Source organism: Struthio camelus, chromosome 3, assembly GCF_040807025.1.
Source record: "Struthio camelus isolate bStrCam1 chromosome 3, bStrCam1.hap1, whole genome shotgun sequence".
NCBI lineage: Eukaryota > Metazoa > Chordata > Aves > Struthioniformes > Struthionidae > Struthio > Struthio camelus.
The window spans coordinates 18,348,084-18,367,618 of NC_090944.1; the positions used below are offsets into that span (position 1 = coordinate 18,348,084).

Sequence of the window (19,535 nt, forward strand, 5' to 3'; positions counted from 1 at the left end):
TCTGGCTTTGTTGTATATTCACTGTGGTATGCCTCTTTGCTCTGAAGGCATTTGGTGCAGAATGTGGTCTGGGCTCTTTATGTGCAAACTGGGGCCAGTGGGTATGCCTTCATAGTATAATGGCAAGCCAGAAGGAATGCCTGAACTAGCTCTGAGACTGTGTTAATATGGCTGTGCTGCATTCTGCTATACAAATGGCATGTTCAGTCATGTAGGCATACCATGTTGCCTGTGGTCATCCACCTTGACACTGTGCTATATGGGAGTTCATATCTTAGCTGCAAGAACAGGAAACTCCGGGGATGTTCAGGTATGGTAAAGATAAAAGGAAAAAAATATATAGTCTAGTGATTACACCATAAAAACAAAGGTGACCACAGATGTCCTGTGTTACCTTACACAAAGTCTACTTGGTGCTGAGCCGCTTCTTGTAGATGCGTATCAGAAGTACCTGTTGCAGTTAGGAGGATCAATACTGCACCTGGCAATACTTGCAAGGGGGGTGTTAGTGAACCTAAAGAGGAGGGAAATGACGGAACCACAAAGCAATGTTGCAGGTCTTTGTGTTAGTCTACACTCTGTACTACGACTTGTTCCTAATTTGTGAAGATTTATGCAAAACCTCCCGTTCATGCGAGTTAAGTTAGTGGGATTGTTCAGGCAACAAAATTAAGCCTTATGCATGTGCTTTTAGTGTCATTAGAATGGTTTTCCTTAGGAGAGGAAAAAAAAAAAATCCTCATTCTTTCCCATTCTCCCTTGTTCTGATATGGCTGAACTACCATCTTCCTCTTCTAAATGTGCAGAACAAAATACTGTATCTTATTCAGAACTCTTGTTATCATGCTATTACTTCCTTTGCCTGGGACATTTCTTTGAACTTTTTCCCCTCCTATTAAGAATGAGAGTGTTTACTCATTACTGTTTTAGATATGAAATGAGTGAGAATCAATTTGAAGCTAATCTTTGAGATTTCATCCTTTCTCTGTCCTGAGTATAGTATGCAATCCTCAGTTCTAAATGCGACAGCCTGTGCTCAGCGTGAAGAGTTCCTGGAACTTAATTCTCTAATGGAAAGAAAAATATAGTCTTTTTGACACATGTAGGCTTTTTTTTTTCTAAAGATAAGCATCGATAGCCACTCAGCTGTGAAGGAAGTGAACATGAATCTAAAAAACAGCCGGCGTTATCCCATGATAGAGCTGCCACTCCACTGCTGTTCACATTCATGTACGTAAAGTCATGTCATTAGGTACTCTTGTTCTGTTAAAATGAGTATCTCTTGCTGTTGTGACTCCGAGGTATGTTTATGAAGCTTGTTTATACTTCAGCCAATTACGGGGAGGTGACTGACTTAGCGACAAAAGCCGACTTACTGGGGAAACGAGTGTTCAGCTGATACCTTCTTGGTGATTCTAACACAGACCTATTCTGCAAAGCACTTCCACAAAAGATACATCTTTCTTCTAACATGTTGATGAAGATATGTACATCAGAGCTGGGCACTTGATTCACTGATTTCTCCTTTCATGCATTTTCTTTAAGCCTCTTGAGGAATAGCTTCTTTGGAAAAGCTGGTAATGTTCACGGAAGCAATGACCGTGTAACCGAATGCCAACTCAGCCTCCCTACGTTTTAAAAAGGCAGTGATGAATAGGTCCAAAAATTGGATCAGTGACAAAAATTGTTATAATTCAGCTGTGAATTTTCTGTTGGTTCTAAACCGAACCATTCTTATTTGTACTAGCTTGGTATTTTATGCTGGTTGCTAGCTAGACAAAAACAAAATGAAAGGATGGTCTTCCTCAAAGAAACTTTTAGTTGCACAGGCAGGTAGGGAAATAAATGGAAATGAGGAATAAAAATAATTTCGAGCAATATAGCAGGCTGGGCTTTCAGCACACTGAGAACCTGGCTGTTTTCAAATTAATTTGCAAGAATCATAGCAAAGGAAGTAAACAAAGTATTGGTTTTTGTGTTCTTACATGAGGAATTTGAAGGAGGCTAAAGTTATGATAGTAATTCAGAAGAAATGATACGTATGACAGTAATTCAGATATGATACAGTACGATAGTAATTCAAAACAGTTCTTCCCACACACAAGGAAAAATACTTAAAGATGTGCAGTTTAAAACATTAAAATTAGGCAATGGATGCAGCTGCATACACTGGGCAAAATGTTTCTGTATCAGAAGAGAGAGAGGACTGAGACAGGAATAGGCTATGAGGCTCCTTAGAAATTAAGGCTATAGCATCAGTCCAATGAGATACAGCAGAAGGAGTTTAGAACAGGTTCTGCGGTCAAAAGCAACAAGCCAGAAGAGTCAATCCTGAGTTAGCACAGTGAATGGTGATGGCAGAGCAATTGCAGGTGGAAAACTCACTCTATATGAAGACTCTGAATGAGAGCACACTTCTCTGAGGCTCCAGGGAGAGACTAGTCAAAGGGTACAATTGAGCCGCTGGGCCAAAGTACTTTCATTGTCTGATGCGCTTATCAGCAGGCTTTGTTAACGTAGTATTTTGGCATCCTTAATTAATTATTTGAACATCTGCTGACAAAGCAGAATCCAGAATTGTGCATCAGGTGCCTAGATCTGTTAGGCAATGTCCGGGAAAATTAGTAATTTTGGAACAGGGTCCGCTCCTGTGAACGCACAAAGTGTACTGTTGTCTAGGTCAGTATATACTGTAGAGCTGCAGGTAACAAGGGATATGCTAAGGGTATGTATTACCATTCCAGTGCCTTACTCGGGAATGCAGATGGATAGCTTTAATTGCTTCAGGTGTCTGTGAAGGTGGTAGATAGTTAATTGGAGCTGGTATCTCAAAGAGCTGAGCAAGGCTCACCCTTTTATGCCTGCCTGTTCCTCTTATACAGCAGGAGGGTAGCAGTTGGGAGTGCAAGGCCAGCAAGTGAAGATCTGAGACGAAGGATCTTGAAGCCTTTTCTGCACAGTGGCCCAGCTGCAGCAGAAAGCACCCCAAAGTAATCTGCTTTCCCTAAGGAAGTCAGACCTGTGGATATTGAGCTCAGGAATCAAATCTAGGTGTTCCTCAGTCCTGGAAGTAAAGGAGATAGAGTTGCACACATTGCTTGTTTTAAAAGAGTGTAACCTTTTGTAGTGACCTGTGTCGTTTCTGGAAACGCTTTGAGAAAGTCTACCATATCAAGTTGCTTCATCTACATGGAGGAACGCCCCAGTTTTGAATTAACTCAGATGAGGCATGTGCTACCATGCTAGGTCTAACAGCAAGGTCTGCCAAAACTGTGGGGGGGGAAGGGGACTTCCTGGCCTGTTCATGGGGGGAGTTTTAGGTGCTCCTAAAGTTTGTGGCTTTAGAGTATGTAGAGACCGGCAGGATTAAACACCAGCTGAGAGGGGTGGTTAGGGCTGCAGCTTAACATTTCAGTGGGTGATTTTTAATTAAATAACTTGCCCAAACTCACATAGGAAGACTGTGGAGGAAGGCAACAGCATCCAGGTCTTCCATATCCTTGGCTACTGACCTGATCTCTGGACTGTACTTCTGGTTAATACTTTTCATTTGATGCTGCTTATTCACAGAACAAGGAAAGCAAAACTGGGTTAATAGAGCTTATCCAAAATGTTTGGAGAGTGACTAGAGTACAGCACTGTCAATTGTTAATATCACCTTAAAAAAAAAAGGAATAGTTAAGAAACACATTTTGTGATGGAACAATATCAAGTTAAACTATCATAAGTACTTTTAAAGTTTCCACTCTGGAGAAAGATAAGACAGAAAGGGCTTTCTTGAACTTCTTCAGTATGAGCCAAAAACTTGAGTGCCACTATTCAATTGGTATATATGTGGTGTTAACTTCTTTTAGAAAAATGTTTCAGTCACACAGTAACCAAGTAATCTTATTTCTCAGACCAAATCCTGAATGGATTGCACTTAAGAAAAAAGGGAAGAAACAGAAAATTTTTTTGATCCATGTGGATTTTTCAGTACTGAGGAGCAGACTGAGGCAGCAGCCAGCCCTTCAGGTTTATGCTGATCAAATACACATTGAACTTTTTCTGAACACTTCAGTGCTTTATATAAGCACAATTTGACACTGATCAGAATTATCCAGGACAAATTGGGATCTCAGAGGGGTTTGAGCTGGAGCACTGGTGCAACATAGGCCAGCCTAGCTGCTGGCTGCCAAAACTGCTGTATCTGTTCAGGACAGCAAAAGCGGTAACAGGGTTTTGGCAGTTTCTGCCTATCTGCAAGAAGAGAAGGTTGTGACTTGGAGGCCTCTTCTCACGAAGCTAGCAGGTAAACTGGCTTGTTAGCCTTACAGCCTCCCTGGGGACAGCCCAAAGGTGGCAGTAGGACAGCACACGGGGATCACAGGGATTAGCCCCACCAACAGCAGCAGACTGCAGACGTCAGGGTACTTAGCTAACTAGTATCAAGCCAAAGAAATCATTTTCATTTCTTGGGAAAACGTTTGCAGCTTTATCAGGAGCTGGGAACTCCTGTGTTTTTAATCATGTCTATAAACATTGGAAACAATGAGTTTTTTCATTCTGTGAGACATCATTATTTATTAGGTTACTCCTGTACCCTAAGTCATTTGTTCTTGCTCTGCCGTATCTAGAGTTAGTCATTTAGGCTGAAAATGCACGCCACCTTTTTTGTACGGGAAAAATTGGATGGTATTGTTTTGAACAACTGCTGTATAATTGATAATGAGGTTTTGTCTGAAGGTTTGATTTGATCTATGGATCACATCTGTGTGTTGGATTTCCTGAAATGGAGTATTCTGTAAGAGGACTCATTTAAACACTGGTAAGGAAGCAGAATAGGCGTTATGAAGTCTGCATTTTAAAATGTCACTAACTGGCAGAGCTCCCTTTCTTTCTTAGGGACTGCTGAATAAGTAGAATTTACACGCTCGTACTCAGCGAGGCTATTAAAAAGCATCACTAACAATGTTTACTAGCATTCAATAACGAATCGACTAACAGCAATCACCCAGCTGCATCTGAGATCCTATATTTAACTCTCTTAAGGGAAGGAAATAATTGAATCTTTCCAAAATCATCACGTAGCAACTCCTGGTTCATTAGTTAATTAATAACTACAGTGACGCGTTCCCGCTGATGGTAAAAACAAAGCAGTTCCCCCGGCGGCGGGCGGGCCCGGGGCCGAGCCCTGCCGCAGGCCGCCGGCTGCCCGCGCCAACCGCCCTCCGTTCTCCCTTTGTCTCCTCACCCCCGGCCTTCAGGGCAGCTGCTCCCCCCCCCCCCTTCACCCTAAAGCATGGAGGTGAAAAAAAGACAAAAACATCCCCGCCCCCTCCCCGCCGCGCGGTGATTTTGCCGCTGTTTCGGCTGGAGGGGAGGGGCCGTGAGGGGCCCCGCGCCCCCGCCCCCCCCCCGCGACGCCGCGCTGAGGGGAGCGCAGGGCAGGCGAGAGCGGCCGGCGGCGCACGCGCAGTGCGCGGCGCGCGGCGGAAGGGGCCGGGGGGCCCGCCGCCGCCTCCCTCCCTCCCGGGCTGGGGCGCGCATGCGCTGTGGCGGCGGCAGGGGCGAGCAGCAGCAGCGGCGGCAGCGGCGGCGGGGGGAGGTTTGCCGCGCTCTCGCTCTCCCTCTCCCTCCTCGCGTGCCGGGCTCGCCCTCCCGCCATGTTGTTGTGAGCCCCTCACGGCCGGGGGGGGGAGGGGAGGCAGGCAGGAGAGACGCGGAGAGGAGGAGGGGGGCGGCGGGCAGGCAGGGGTGTCCCAGCGCCCGCTCCGGCTCCATCGCAGCGAGCAGCGCCGCCAGCCAGCCCGTGAGTATCCGCGGGGGCCGCGGCCGCGCTGGTTAGGCCGCGGGCGGGCGGAGCGGGCGGGCGGGCCCCCCTTTCTCCAGCCCCCTTTTGTCTCCGGCCTCGGCTGCGCGCCGGGGGAGGGGAGGGGAGAGGGAGGGAGGGAGAGAGAGGGAGGGAGGGGGGCCATGTTGTGGCAGGTCACCGGGCGGCGCGGGGCCTGTTGGGCGCCCGCCCGCGCTTCGCCGCCTTTGTGTCCTCCCGGCTCGCCGGGGAGCGGCGCCGAGGTGGGGGGCGGCGGCGGGGCCGCGGGTGCGGGGGGGGGCGGCGGCGGCGGCGCTGTGTAGGGGGGGGCGGCTTTGTGCGCGGGGCGCGCGGAGGGAAATGGAGACTTGGGGAGCAGTTGGCATCCCAGGGTGCAACGGGGCTCGGGGAGGGCGAAGTTGCTGCCTGGAAGTGGCGCGGCGGGGGGGTGGGCGGGGGCGAGGCGCCGCGCGGGGCCCCCCGCGGGGGGCGGCGGCCGAGGGGAGCCGGCGGGGAAGCGGGGTTGGGGGGCGAGGGGAGGGGGAGCCAGCGGTGTGTGTTTGCCGCGGGCTGTGGTGGGGCTGGAAGCGCTGGAGGACATAGTGGTGGTAGTGGTGATGGGGGGGGGGGCGGTCACTGAAGCAACCCCGCGGGTAAAGATGTGAATGTGGAAGTTGGATAAAACGGGCTTTGGTTTAAATGCAACGGAAAGCGTGGAAACTTGAAGTATTTTTAATGGTTTTTGAGGATAAAGACTGTTTTGAGGGTGGAACAAGGAGGCCCAACGCTTTTCCTATGGTTGATGGCACACAATGAAGTGTTGGGTTAGAAATTTTTCTGAAAATGTGTCTGCACAGACAACGATCACAGGAAAAACGGGACCGTTGTTTATAAGTACGGTCTACACAGGACAGATGACGTTTTTCTTAACTTTTTATCTCCTTGATAATCATTCCATTAATTTTTTTTGGCTTTGTTCTGTGTATTTCATAACCTCAGCCTCTAATTCCTTGAAAGAAGGTTAATATACACTTATAGTCTTCTGGCTTACTGTTTGAAGCAAGATAGCTTAACACCAAAATACGTAGTATGTTTTATACATGATGTGGTAAAGAAGGTTTTATCAGCTGACTTTGGGATGCTTCTTCTGCTAGTGAAGCCATGCATGAGCTGTAATAGGTCCTTGCAAATGAGAATCAGTAAAACTTATTATACCACCTAATTGTTTGTTATTTATATGCCACATATTAACAAAATATTTTTAGATTTATTTTAGTTTCACTTTTATTGATGGTCTTTGCATCTCAACTGAGAGGTCAGATTTTTTTAGTTACCATGAGTCAATGGTATAGATCTTGGGCTGTGTGGAATATGAATGCACTTGAAATATAATTACTCCTCCATGTTACCATTTTTACATATAAAACCTAGTATTTTGAAGGCTTTGTTATATTTAGCTGTGTCTTGGTTTAAAAGCAAATGTTGCCAGTAGTTGCAGTTTTGTGGAGAAGCTGAGAGAATTATTTCATGCCCTTCTTTGGTCTACAGCGCCATTAGTGCTACTGTGAGTATAAATACGTTAGGTAGGTGGGAGAAGGAAACTAGAATCAATAGGAAGATGATAATTCCGTGGTGGTATAGTTTGGGTTGTGTGTGTAGCAGTGACGCTAAATCGCCTGACAGTTGCCTGAGGAAGAAAGTTGCCTGTTTAGAAAGGTGGAAATTTAGAATTTGTCCTAGCAGAATAGTTAGTAGGCAAACTCATGTGAGAAACTGCTTGATAATGTAGATTTTGCAGTTACGTTGGATATTGCATTTAGAAAAGTATTTGAGTAGTATTTTTTCTACACTTACAGGAAAGTATTTTTTTCTACAGTATCACTGTATGGCATTTTCTTAATAATTCTTTCCATTTGTGTTAGGATTATTGGCACAATGATGAGGTAATTATAATTTCTGAAAAGTGAGAAACTTGGGTCATTTTTGAGTTAATAGTGGAAGATGTGGTTGACTGAAAAAGTTGGACTTGCCTATCTTGTAAACAATGTGACAGAATATTACGTTTTATGTAGAATTGTAATGCACATTAAAAGTTTTATGTGCAGGTTTTCTTCATGATATGCTGTTTAGAGAGTTTTTTCAGAGTGTTTTCATTGGGCCATATATTATGGATGCTTGGTGCAAGTATGTTAACAGGACACTAGCTGCTGCATACTGGATCTGATTTTTAACAGCAGTTTGTAGTTTATTTTTATTTTTTTCCCTAGATTTAATGATTCCTGGGTGTTTATTGAATAATCTGCGTGTTTAGAATTTTCTAAAAGCGTTCTTCTTGATACTTTCATCTTTATTCTTTGTACAGTAGTTCCTAAAACCCCAAAATGATTAGACCAAGTTTTATACAGGGAGGCAAGTAATCCAGTAAATGGTTTGAATTCTTAATGTGCCTTTATCCTTTGTTTTTTTTGAATGTGGAATTATATAAAAACTCACTATCTGTTGGGGTAAAAAGAAATAAACCTCATTTCTGCCTTGAATGTTAAATCCTTTATGTGTTGGGATCTCCTGTGAAAACAAACATTAATACATTGTATCTTCTTAAGACGGTTTCTAATAGAAACTCTACAAAGGAAACTGCGTAAAGCTGTAGAGTAGGCATGTTTTATAAATACTATTATGTGTATAGGTATGTGAAAGTTCTCGTCTTTTTTCTATTGTCTTCAATAAATTTAGTTGAAAATGTTTACCTCATCTAATGTGAATTTTCCCCACCCGTAACATAGCTGTTGTCTTGATTATTCCACACAATGCTACCATTCCAGTGTTGTCACAAAGCCAGTGCCCAGGCTCTTGTTCCAGAAATGGGACAAGAAGTCTTTCGCTTAAAAGCTCATTTTTTCCTGCTGTAACAACAAATAGTACATGTGAAGTGCTTCCAAGAATGAAGTCCAAGGCATTTTACAATCATAGAGTAGAAAAGAGTTTTAAGTAACATCAGATAATGTAAATATGTTCAGTTCTAACTACTTGTATGTATTCGCAAGCAAGCTGTATAAAATACGTTTTATAATAATGGTTTGTATATTCCTGAAACTTTATTAGCAAAGTTTAGTTCAAATCCCACTCAGAATACCTGCTGTGTCTTGAAGAATAGCAGGCAAATACTTTGCTGGGTAGTATGTGAAATGCTTACCTTATTAATCAAAACCAGGTTTCATCTCTAAAAATACCTTTAAAGAATCTACTTTGTTATTGATTAGCTGCTTTTTTTTTTCCCCCTAACCATGGCTATTTAAGAACAGTTGTATGTATACAGACGGAACATGTTTGTAGAACTTAAGAACAATCATCTTAGGAGTTGAAAGAAAAATGTAAAACTAAAATACAGCAAAAGTATCTCTACTCTGCATTTGAAAATTTGCTAGTGATCTATTTGGTGCCTATGCCAATGTGTAAGTCCCAAACTAAACTTTGGAATGGCAATATGATCCTCTGTCCTATAGAGGCTGTACAAATATCACATCTGCAGCCTTTAGGCAGACAGTTTTTTACAACATATATATATCTGTAGACTTGGACAAATAATCTGATGTACACTTTCTAAATTTCTTTAATTATTTTTGTCCTTAATTGTATAATTCTAAGGTAGGTTGCTTTCTGATTCATCAGTATTATTGAGGTACTGTCAAAATTCTTGGTTACAGGTAGCAGCTCTGATTGTCTTTCTCTCCATTATAAAGCTCTCGTCTCTCTGTATCTAATTCTAATGGAGAAATAAAATTCATCCACTATACTTTAAGGACTCATTTTAAGACTGATGCATTGAACTAGCTGGATACATTTTTTACTTTGTTAGGGAATTACTCTAAAATTTTACATGGCATTTGTTCACAAGTCTTTTTAAAGGAGAAATGAATGTGAAAAGGCTGGGTTGGTGTAGTTAGTTCCATGAATCTGTAAACGTGCATATTATATTCTTTATATTTAAAATTAGGCTTAGTGGAGATTACTTTGTGTAGCTCATTTAAAAATAAATCTTACTGTTTTGATTCATAATTTTCAAGTAAATTGCTGTTAATCTCCATTGTGGCATATACTGCTTAAATTTTAGTTCTCTGACTGTTACAGTGATGACAGTCATACAGTCTAAAGAAGTTACAAAACCGATAGTAGTGGCATATTATGACAATAAGGCAAATATCTACCACAACAATAAAAAATAATCAAAATAGCTTTAGATGTTACATGTTACTTAGAAAACTAAGTTTGTTCAGGATTATTTAAAAAAAAAAAAAAAGTCCTTCTACCGTATTGCTCGCAGTCACGCATACACACACACTTACCCCTTGTTGATTGGACATCGAGTCGTTAAGGCTAGATTTGAAATGTATGCATGTGTTGAGGGGTTAGAGGAATGTGGCTTCCTTATGTCTACATCTTCAGCTCTAAGCATTCTCTTCTGGTTAAATATCTTTCAATATATGAGTTTTTATTGTTTAGGTTTAAACTATTTCTTCTTTAGCATGAAAAGTGAGACGTTTCTTGGACTTGAAAATTAAAATATCTCTGGACTTCCCTCCCCCACCCCAAAAGTGCTTAATTAATATTGCGGAAGATATTGGGTTATATTTGTAGTCCTCTTACCTTAAACAGTTCTTGAGACTGTTCACATACCAAAATATTGACAATGCATCAGTTACAGTAGGTGAGAATACATGTAGAGATCATGTGTGTGCAGGGGTAGGTATTTTTCCTGAAGGGGATTTGTCAGTGTTTGAGAGAGGTTTTTGCTGTGGTTATTTATACTTGTTTCAAGCCAAGAGTTCAATGCTCAGAAATGAGTTGGCAAACTTTGTTTTAATCTAAGCATGAAATCTTTGTTTCCTGAAAACCTCCAAATTGACTGTCATGCGGGTTAGAGATGTTTAATGTCAACTGCTTTCTTGGAATCTTACGTAGCTCAACAACTTGGAAAGAAAAACTGAGGTGGTTCGTGTAAGAATGAGATGTAGTTCAGATACAGAAGTTAGTTTTCCATGCTGTTTTGTTTTGTAGTCTACATATGTACAAAATTAGAAATAGCAGTATGACAATATTTGACAGATGTTTTTGCACATCATGCAGAGTAATGTAGAATAAACCACTGCCATTATAATCTGAAATCATATTTTTACTGAGTTTAGCTAGAAATTATGCAGGGAAGTGTCCGTAATATATGGAACTACAGCATATAAATATATTACATTGTAAAGTTCAGTGGTGATTTATATGCTTATCTTAGCGATTTAGTTTGATAACAGCATTTAAAATTTCAAAAACATTTTAGCAATGAATGTTGTTCTTATATAGCTTGGATTTTTTTTAAAATTCTAATTCTAAGAACTGCATATTTAAAGATATATGGGAAAGCTTTTTATGTTATCAAGACTTTTTCTTTTTAGGTTTCTACGTGGAATGAGCATTCCATGTGTCCTCCTAGGCATGAATGAAGTGGCCTGGCAGGAGACCAGAGGAATGATGCATGCGAGCATTGGTCAGGAAGCCATTGGGGTTGGAGTAGGGGTTGCGTCAGCTGGAGCAGTAGTTGGAGCAACATCAGGGCCCAGTTCAGGTGGAAACAATCCTCTCACCATCCCTGCAACTGCAGTGTCAGGTGCTTCCAATGTCCAGGTGCCCCTCAGTGGACGTTCTCAGGATGATGCCACAGTTGGATATTTCTTCCAGAGGCAGGCTGGTGAGCAGTTGAGTGGCTACTCCAGCAAACACCGCTGGCCCACAGGAGATAGCGTTCATGTAGATCATTCGGTAGGTAGTTTATTTGTTTTTAATTGAAACAGTTCTTATATTTTGTGTTGAATCCACATCTTTCAGGAAGATATGTCCGAGTTAAGCTAGTTTTTCAAAGCCTGTAGTAATCCAGAGTCTACAACATTCAGTTAATTTTGTTAAAGCAGTTCTAAATTAAACGGCGTAACATAGTTTTGATATGTTCAGTTTGAAGCTTTTATTTAATGTGTAAAAGCAGTTCATATTTTTGGAAGTATCTAGTTGTTAAGTATGCAGTTTTCATCAGAATACCATCAGTTCATTAAATTTGAATTTCTGCAAATCAACTGCTTTAATTTGAAAAGGGACTAGCTTCTGATAGGCTTTATGAGAAATTATATGGATTTTGCACACAATCTTACTTGTTACACTTACAGGTTAAAGTTTTATGTTAGGGTAGAATAGAAATAGTGTAATTTAGTGTAGATCAAAACTTAACTTGCTCCTTTTGCCCATTGTAACCCAGAAAAATTCCAGTTTTAAGGTTTTACTTCCCAAATCTGTAATTGGTACACCTTGCTACTTTTTGTATAAAATTTAATTTTAAACTTTGCAAGAGAATGGCTTTTTCCCCATGACTTTTGTAGTGTACCACACTTAAGTCCGTCAGCAGCTTTTCTCCCGTCTCAAGCCCAAGGAGTTACAGGATCTGTTCCAAAAATGTAGTTAATGTAGGAGCAATTGTGAATAAAGGAAAACTTGCTAATCTTAAAAGCAGGAAAATCTGTTGTCTGTATCTTCATCTGTATTTTCTCTTTTTTTTTTTTTTTTATTTCTTTTGGCATTTTTTTCTGTTTATTCTTACCCTTTTTCTTCCTGCTACGTTGAGCTACACAGAAAAACAAAAATCTCTTGCCCTTATGTGCTGCTTAGTGCTGCATCACATCTATATTCTGTATTGCATTTATACAGAAACTGCAATACAGGTCTGTGGATACAAAATTCTGCAATATTCTACTTGTCCACTTGGGCATACACTTACTGGATGTGTGAAAATGTTAGTTTTTTTTTTTTTCCTGTCAGTGTTCAGTCTGTAAAATACAGGCAAATGGGTGCTTGTGCCTGTACTGATTTTCCATTACAGTTTCACAAGGCTGATACATTGTGTATATAAAAAAGTAACTGATGAGTAACAGTTGCATCTGTCTTCTGCCGCCTGCTTTCCATCCGCAGTGGGAGTCAGAGTCACATCTTAATCAGTAGCTTTGTTTAATAATCACTTAATCCTTCAAAATATTTTTGATTTCCTCCAGCAGGTAAACGTTATGAACCTAATGTGTTTTTTATAGTAACTTGAGTGGGGGAAGGAACAACTCTAATTTTTTTTAAAGTACTTAAGTAGTTTCATGCATTAAGGCTTGCAGAAAGGGAAACTTGCTTTATTTTGCTGATCATTTTTAGTTATATGAAAACAGTATTTTCCAACCTAGTGTAATCAATGTAGCCTTTATGTTCTGCCATTTTTCACTGCTCTCCTGTTCTTCATTAGCAGTATAAACTAATAGAAATTAAGTTCAGATTAGGAGGTTTCTCTGTTTCTGTTCTGTGATTTGAGTGGTCTCTGTGGGCCACTGTTTTGGGGAATTCTGTGCTAGCTTTAAAAATGATAAAATAATTTGTCTTAACAACTCTTATGTTAGTATTAGATCAAGGCACAGTCAAATAACTAAGTTTATTCAGTCTGTAGAAGGAAAGAAGTCAACTGCTATTCTATTCTGTAGACATTGGGTAGATAGTCTCTGTATGAATGTCATATATACCAAAGGTAGAATATTTTGATGCATTTAGATATTACAAAGAACACCATTAGAAATATGCATAGCAGATAATTGTAATTTATTATGATAAGTAGAAATGAAGATACAGAAATCTTTGGATTCAGCACACCTTATCTAAGCATATCTTAAAACTGTGAATTTGAGATAGATTTTTAGCATGTCATAGCAAAGTTGCAGAATATGTGACAACATCAAAACAATAAACAAGCAGCTTAGATAAAAAATAGCAAGACTGAAGCATTTCTTCCTTAAGACAGTGGAGCTTTAGTTCCACTGACTCCAGGAGGCATTTAAATTCTATAGAATTCATCAGAATTTCTATTCTATAGAAAGTGAAACGCAAAATGGAAATTTGGAAATTCTTCAATAAAAATAGTCACGTATTCAAAAAGTAGGAGTTTTTTGTATGTTAGAAATGAAGCTTGCATAAATTACCTTGTAAAACCTGACAGTTTTCTTGCAAGAAACTGTTCATGACCCTGAGGTATTAACAGGAGAATAAAGTAAATACAGGATGTGGAAAAAACTTTATATTTTCCTCTGTACCAGAAGATACCTGATACTTTTGACTCATTCTTTGAGGTGGTACTTAGGAGTGAGTAAGAAGAGTTGTTGTGAGGAATTCTTTTTTTTTTTTTTTTTTGAAGAGGGATAGATCAACTTGGATGGAAGACTTGATGGTTTCTGAAGAGTTTTGAAATTATTTGAACTGCTAGAAAAGTTGTGTAGTCAGTTCTAAATAAATCAGCATTAAAAGTCAGTAAATTTACCTGATTAAATGCAAGAAACTAAATCCTGAGAAGACTAGGTAAAAAGATAATTTTGATCTCCTGGAAGCTAATTGAAATGTCTTTAAAAAACTGAAAAACATCTTATTAAGCATAAGACAAGACAACATCTTTAGTAGAAGATAACTATTTGTCTAGCAGAATATTTAATTTTTTCTGCGATTTAAAGACTGAATTGTTTCCCTTTGTGAGTGTCCCTTATAAGGGATTGTTGATAAATGAACGATGGGAATCAGCAAAGTGTCCAGTTGGAAAGCAATTCATATTTATAAACTGTAGCATTAAAGGCCGTTTCTAGCATTGCGATTGTCCTAGTGGGTTATCTTAGAGTTCCATGGTAGTACTGATGCTTGATGTATGCTGACCTAGAAACTATGAAGATGCGATGGAAAAACTTCAGATGCCACAGGTGTTTAAGAGAAGAGTGAGGAACTTCAGAGACGCTACAATTGAATGGTATTCGGCTCAGTGGACGTGGAAAGTTACTTTTGATAAATGCATGCTTGCTTGAGTTGATGTCTAAATTAACTAGCCACTCTGACACAAAGCTAACGTTATTTATGGTTTATAGAACATATCAGGGTAACAGCCACAGTCACAGAAATATATGTGATGCTGTTAATGTTTACGTTCTGTGCTCTTCTAAGGTTGCTTCAGATATAGCAGAAGAAAATTACAGTGATAGACAAGTTACTTGCATGGCAAACATTTTATTTGAAAGGAGTTAATCTACTTTGCTTGTATAGAATAAAAGGCAGCATAAGAGGGGCAGAAGCGCTCATTTGCGTGAGACAATGTCCAAAAATATTTGGATGTGCACTTAGCTGAAAGGTAATGCATGTGAAACTGGTAAAAAGGCTATGCAAACAGAACTCCTCCATAAAAGATGTCAAAGCCAAAAGCATGCTGTGGGTAAAGAAACCTCCATTGTCACCCATGATATTAAAGCAGCAGGGGGTGTCTCATCACTGACTGACAGGATTAAAGTATAATCTTCCTGTTTCTTAATCTAGAACTAAAAATCTCAGGGTCTTATCCATTTCCTTTAAAATACTTGATATTGGAAAATAGTGGAAACAGCCATGAAGAATACTGGACTAAGTATAAAAACTCTCTCATGGGTTGCACAGTTTTTGTTGTTGTTTGTTTGTTTGTTTTTCCACTCACTCTCTCAAAACCAAAAAAAAACACTTTAGGCTCTCATAGCACAGCAGTCTGAGGAAGACCACCATCCTCTGTGGCATCATCCTTTCATTAACATCTCTGTGTGGCTGCAGATAAGTTAGGGATCTGTTCGTTGTTGATTTACATCAATTCTGTGTGAGGAATCATTTAGCATGTAAAAGTTTAGTGATCAGCAGTCGACTTGTAATTTGGAGTTATGGAGAGGAGATGAAATTTTGGGAAGTTCAGGATATATTATGTTGGATGTCACACTACTTGCGAATGCTCTTCCCATATGCTGAAGCAGAGCTACAGCAGTTTGATGTTGCCCCTGGTATTTGTCCTGTCTTCTTTCCTAACTTTTTCTGCCCCCTCTCATAGCAAAGGGATTTAAGCAGTTCAGCACGTTTAAGTTAATATATTGGTTATGAATTTGAGTGGAAGTGTTGTTCATTGCTTCTCCTCTGTGTCCGCCTCCAGTAGCGGGAAAAGGATAGGAACTGAGAATGAAATCATTCAAGTCCTGCGCCTACCGGAGCTTCTTTGTCAGAATCTAAAGAAGAAGGAATTGATAAACTTAAGCAGAAGAGTGCCAGAAAAATGCTGCTTTTTTGGCAGCATTTTAGAAGTTTCCAAAGGATGGCGGTGCTATAAACAATATTAATTGTACAAAGCTTCAGTTAGTTAGATTTCAGTTACTGTAACTCATTTCTGTTAGAGTCTACAAATTCCTGGAGAAGTTTTGCAAATAGCTGCTGAAATGAAGAATAGGCTTTTTAGGGGGATGGAGAGAACAAAAGGAGGAGTCGTCTTGTGTTTAAAGAGTTCTTTAGCGCTTCTGAGGTATGGATAAGAAACTGTATCGGTTTTTGCAAGTACTCGACTTCCATGAGAATCTATTAAAATTGATTTAGCTATGAGAAAATGCATGAACTAATAAACTAATAAAACGTACAAATATTTAACACTGTCGTCTCCAGGATAAAATGGACAATTCCTAGACAAAAGCTTGCCTTGCTTTTAAACAATAAGATTGTTTTTGTTTGATGTTGCTCAAATAAGAGATCCTAATATGTTTGTGCGATGTTATTTGAGAAATAATTTTTCCATATGAAACTTCATAGTCATGTAGCCATTCCTTGGAACAATGAACATAAGCTCATCGTTCAAACTGGGAACAACATAATCTGTTTCCTGACCTTACAGTGCGAGTTGAGTTTCCCGAATCATTAATTTTTCTTTTTATAGATTCTACTTAAAATCATCCTTAGAAATCTTAAGTAAGCTTGCCTGTCTTAGGGTTTTTTTAAACTTTCAACCAGTAACTTTTTGAAACACTTAAGTTTAAAATTTTAAATTGTAAAATACATCTATTGTTATAAACTTTCTTAAATGGATGCTTCAAACTTTCTAAAGCCCTGTGAGACCACCAAACACACCAATACTCTCTTTTTCTATTCGTAGTCCATTATATTAAAAGCTCAAGTTTTAGGTTAGCTAATTTGTCACTCCCTCTCCCTATAAATCTAACATCAGTTTGAAACTGTTCTGGAGATTATTTATTTCTGTGTTTGCATTCAACAGATTCTGCAAAAGCCATGTTACAACTGTTGCCCTTCTCTGTTTAACTTTTCTTGTTTTTAACTTTATTTCACAGTTTTCTTCATTTAATTATGTTAGCATTTAGCTCCACTTGACTGGAAACCTGGATTATGAATGCTGGATTTACACTTTAAACAGCTTCTCAAATTTGCAAGCTGGTAAAATTTTTCATACCTCACAAACTAGGAGAAGAAATCTTAGGCTAGGTGCTTTTCTTTTTGGTTAGGGGAGAGGTGGGAGGGAGGGTATTTGATTCCTGATTTGGGAAATGTTGTATGCTCTGTTACAGAAACTTATATGATAAACTTTTGAGGTGTTTCATTTTTTCACTGTGCTCGTGCTGTGTAACTGGCAGCAAGTGACTTGTTTTTCTAGTGGATTTTAAGGTGGTGTGTATAAATTGCACATCTTGCAACTTGCCTACTTGAAACATCACCTTATTACCTGTTTGTGACTGCTGGTAGTGGAGGCATTCAACTTGAAATGTTCTTAGCTGGAAAGAGGTAGCTGTTGTCTCTTTCTCGAACTTCATGGCATTCTGCAAGGTGTATACCTTTTTCCATATATTTAGGTAGAAGGAAAAGCATTGGGAAGTTGTCTGTGATGTACTTCAATTCTGTAGCTAGAGAGAGGAAAATTAGTGTTGAATGTTTTTTGGGGGGTTTTGAGGGTTTGGGGTTTTTTTGCCGTTTTCAAGTACGTAGTGTGTGGCATAGACATTTTATATTAACTGTTGTGAGGACAAAAGAAGTAATTGCAGTCGTATTCCTGACTTGCGCAAACAAGACTTAACCCCATAGAACTTCTGTTTTTCAAACACTGATTTTCCTTAATCGCCCTTTCCAATCGTATTGATGTTTTCAATGCATCTACATGCTTCATGCCCTTTTCACCACAATTTCAAACCACAGATGATTGTTTTGGCTCATGAGATACTTGGCCAATCCCCACACATTGCATACTGTCTCAGATGCTATTAGGTTGCTAACTGCTACCTCCTTTTTGTGGATTGAGGTATTAGTTGTCTCTTTATTAAGTATATTCACAAGCGTGCTTGTGCTTTTTTCAGGTTTACTTTCTTACATATATTCGTTCATTAGTCTTAGGCAGTATATTCTGCCCTGATAACCCCAGATACCTGGCTCTGGTGCATGGAGTGTCTTAATGTTACTTTATTCTTTCTTTACCAATTCAGTTACTCGTTGTATGCACTCTTGTCATTTGTCTTGCACTTAAACTGAAAGCTCTCCTTTATGAAGCAGAGTCCTTTATGCTTTAGTAATTCAGTAATTAGCGTAGTGGGACTCTGATTTGCTATTATAGCAAAACAAATGGCCTGCAGTCAACTCTGTTATGTTTGATTTACCTACAGACAAATGATTCATTATACCTGTGCAGCAGTAGCTCTGTGCAAAATCAGTAAATGTCAGTGAAAATTTATTGATGCTAGCATAAATCTGATAGTACTGCTTCTAGAGATAATGTGGGCTGGAAGCAGTATACCCGTGTTTATGCATCCTGTTATCCTTCAGATAACAGGGACCATAGATGTGAGCGGGCTGCTTACTGAGCCACTTGAAGTTTCTTTGCGTTTTATTCCTGTGTGCTCCAGGTTTTGGGTGGGCTTGCCACTAAAGCCTCATTCCAAACCAGACTATTATGGGGTTTTGCAGTTTTATCCCAAAGCTATTAAGTGTGTTTGGCATTCCAAGAGTTTTGCATAGATATCCAAGACAAGGTGATGAGAGCCAGTTAGCTCTGGAAAAACTGGGTGCATGTAGTCATTCAGGTATTTGCACTTGCACTGTATTTTTTTTTCATATTTTCTTGCTCCATTTCTTCTGTTGTTCAAGGTGTGTCAAGTAAATATCTTAAATTTTGGTCAGTGTTAATTATTCACTTATTAGTTTTTATGTGCAGATGTAGAATGTAGTTTTCATTCTTTAACATAACTAAAACCAGTGCTTATGAAAATTTATGATACTACTTTGTTATGTGGCTGAGCTACAGGTAGATTTCTGAACTACATCGGTTTGATACAGTTTATGCGAAAGCCAGTTTGATCAGGGACCTTATATCTTATTTATGGAGGTAACAAAAGAGCTTTGTGAAAGTTTTTTCTCTTTAGTGAAGACAGTGGAGGTTGGAATTCACAGGGAGCAAAACATTGTGGCAGGTAAGTATGTGAAGGGAAGCAGGGAGTGCATGGACTGAGGGAATATTTTAGAGGAAAATTAGTAACCTGGAATTTAGACTTCTGGTCAGAAATTATAACTAAAATCACTTATTTACTTTGCTAGATGGTAATTCAAACGTTGATCTCTCTTTGTCCACAGTTACTGTTTCTACTCACCCTAAGTTCTGATGTTTACATGCTGATAGCTACCTTAATATATAAGTTCTCTTAAATTTTTGGCTTGCTCAGTGGAAGGTTAGAGAATCTGACTTTAAATCCATTGTTACTCAGATATTTTAATACCAGTCATTAAACTAATTTTTGTTACAGATCTTTAATTATTTTAATTTGAATTGTAAATAGCCTACTTTATTTTCAGTAGGTTAACTGTCATTGGTATAATGTCTTCA

General features: G+C 39.5%; 1 protein-coding gene across 22 annotated transcripts in view; it reads left to right on the top strand.

Moving 5' to 3' along the window:
- The first annotated feature begins 5,512 nt into the window (after window positions 1-5,512).
- The window catches only part of PUM2 (pumilio RNA binding family member 2), a 73,198-nt gene continuing 59,175 nt past the window's right edge, over window positions 5,513-19,535 (top strand). For 6 of the 22 annotated variants that reach the window (XM_068937093.1, XM_068937094.1, XM_068937102.1 and 3 more), the window contains exon 1: window positions 5,513-5,791. In XM_068937093.1, coding sequence (XP_068793194.1) covers window positions 5,528-5,791 — 264 coding nt within the window. In that variant the 5' untranslated portion in view covers window positions 5,513-5,527. Of the gene's footprint in view, window positions 5,792-5,928; window positions 6,055-11,232; window positions 11,597-19,535 lie in introns of those variants that run through there. The other 16 variants (XR_011139977.1, XM_068937085.1, XM_068937089.1 and 13 more) reach the window with 5 other exon arrangements.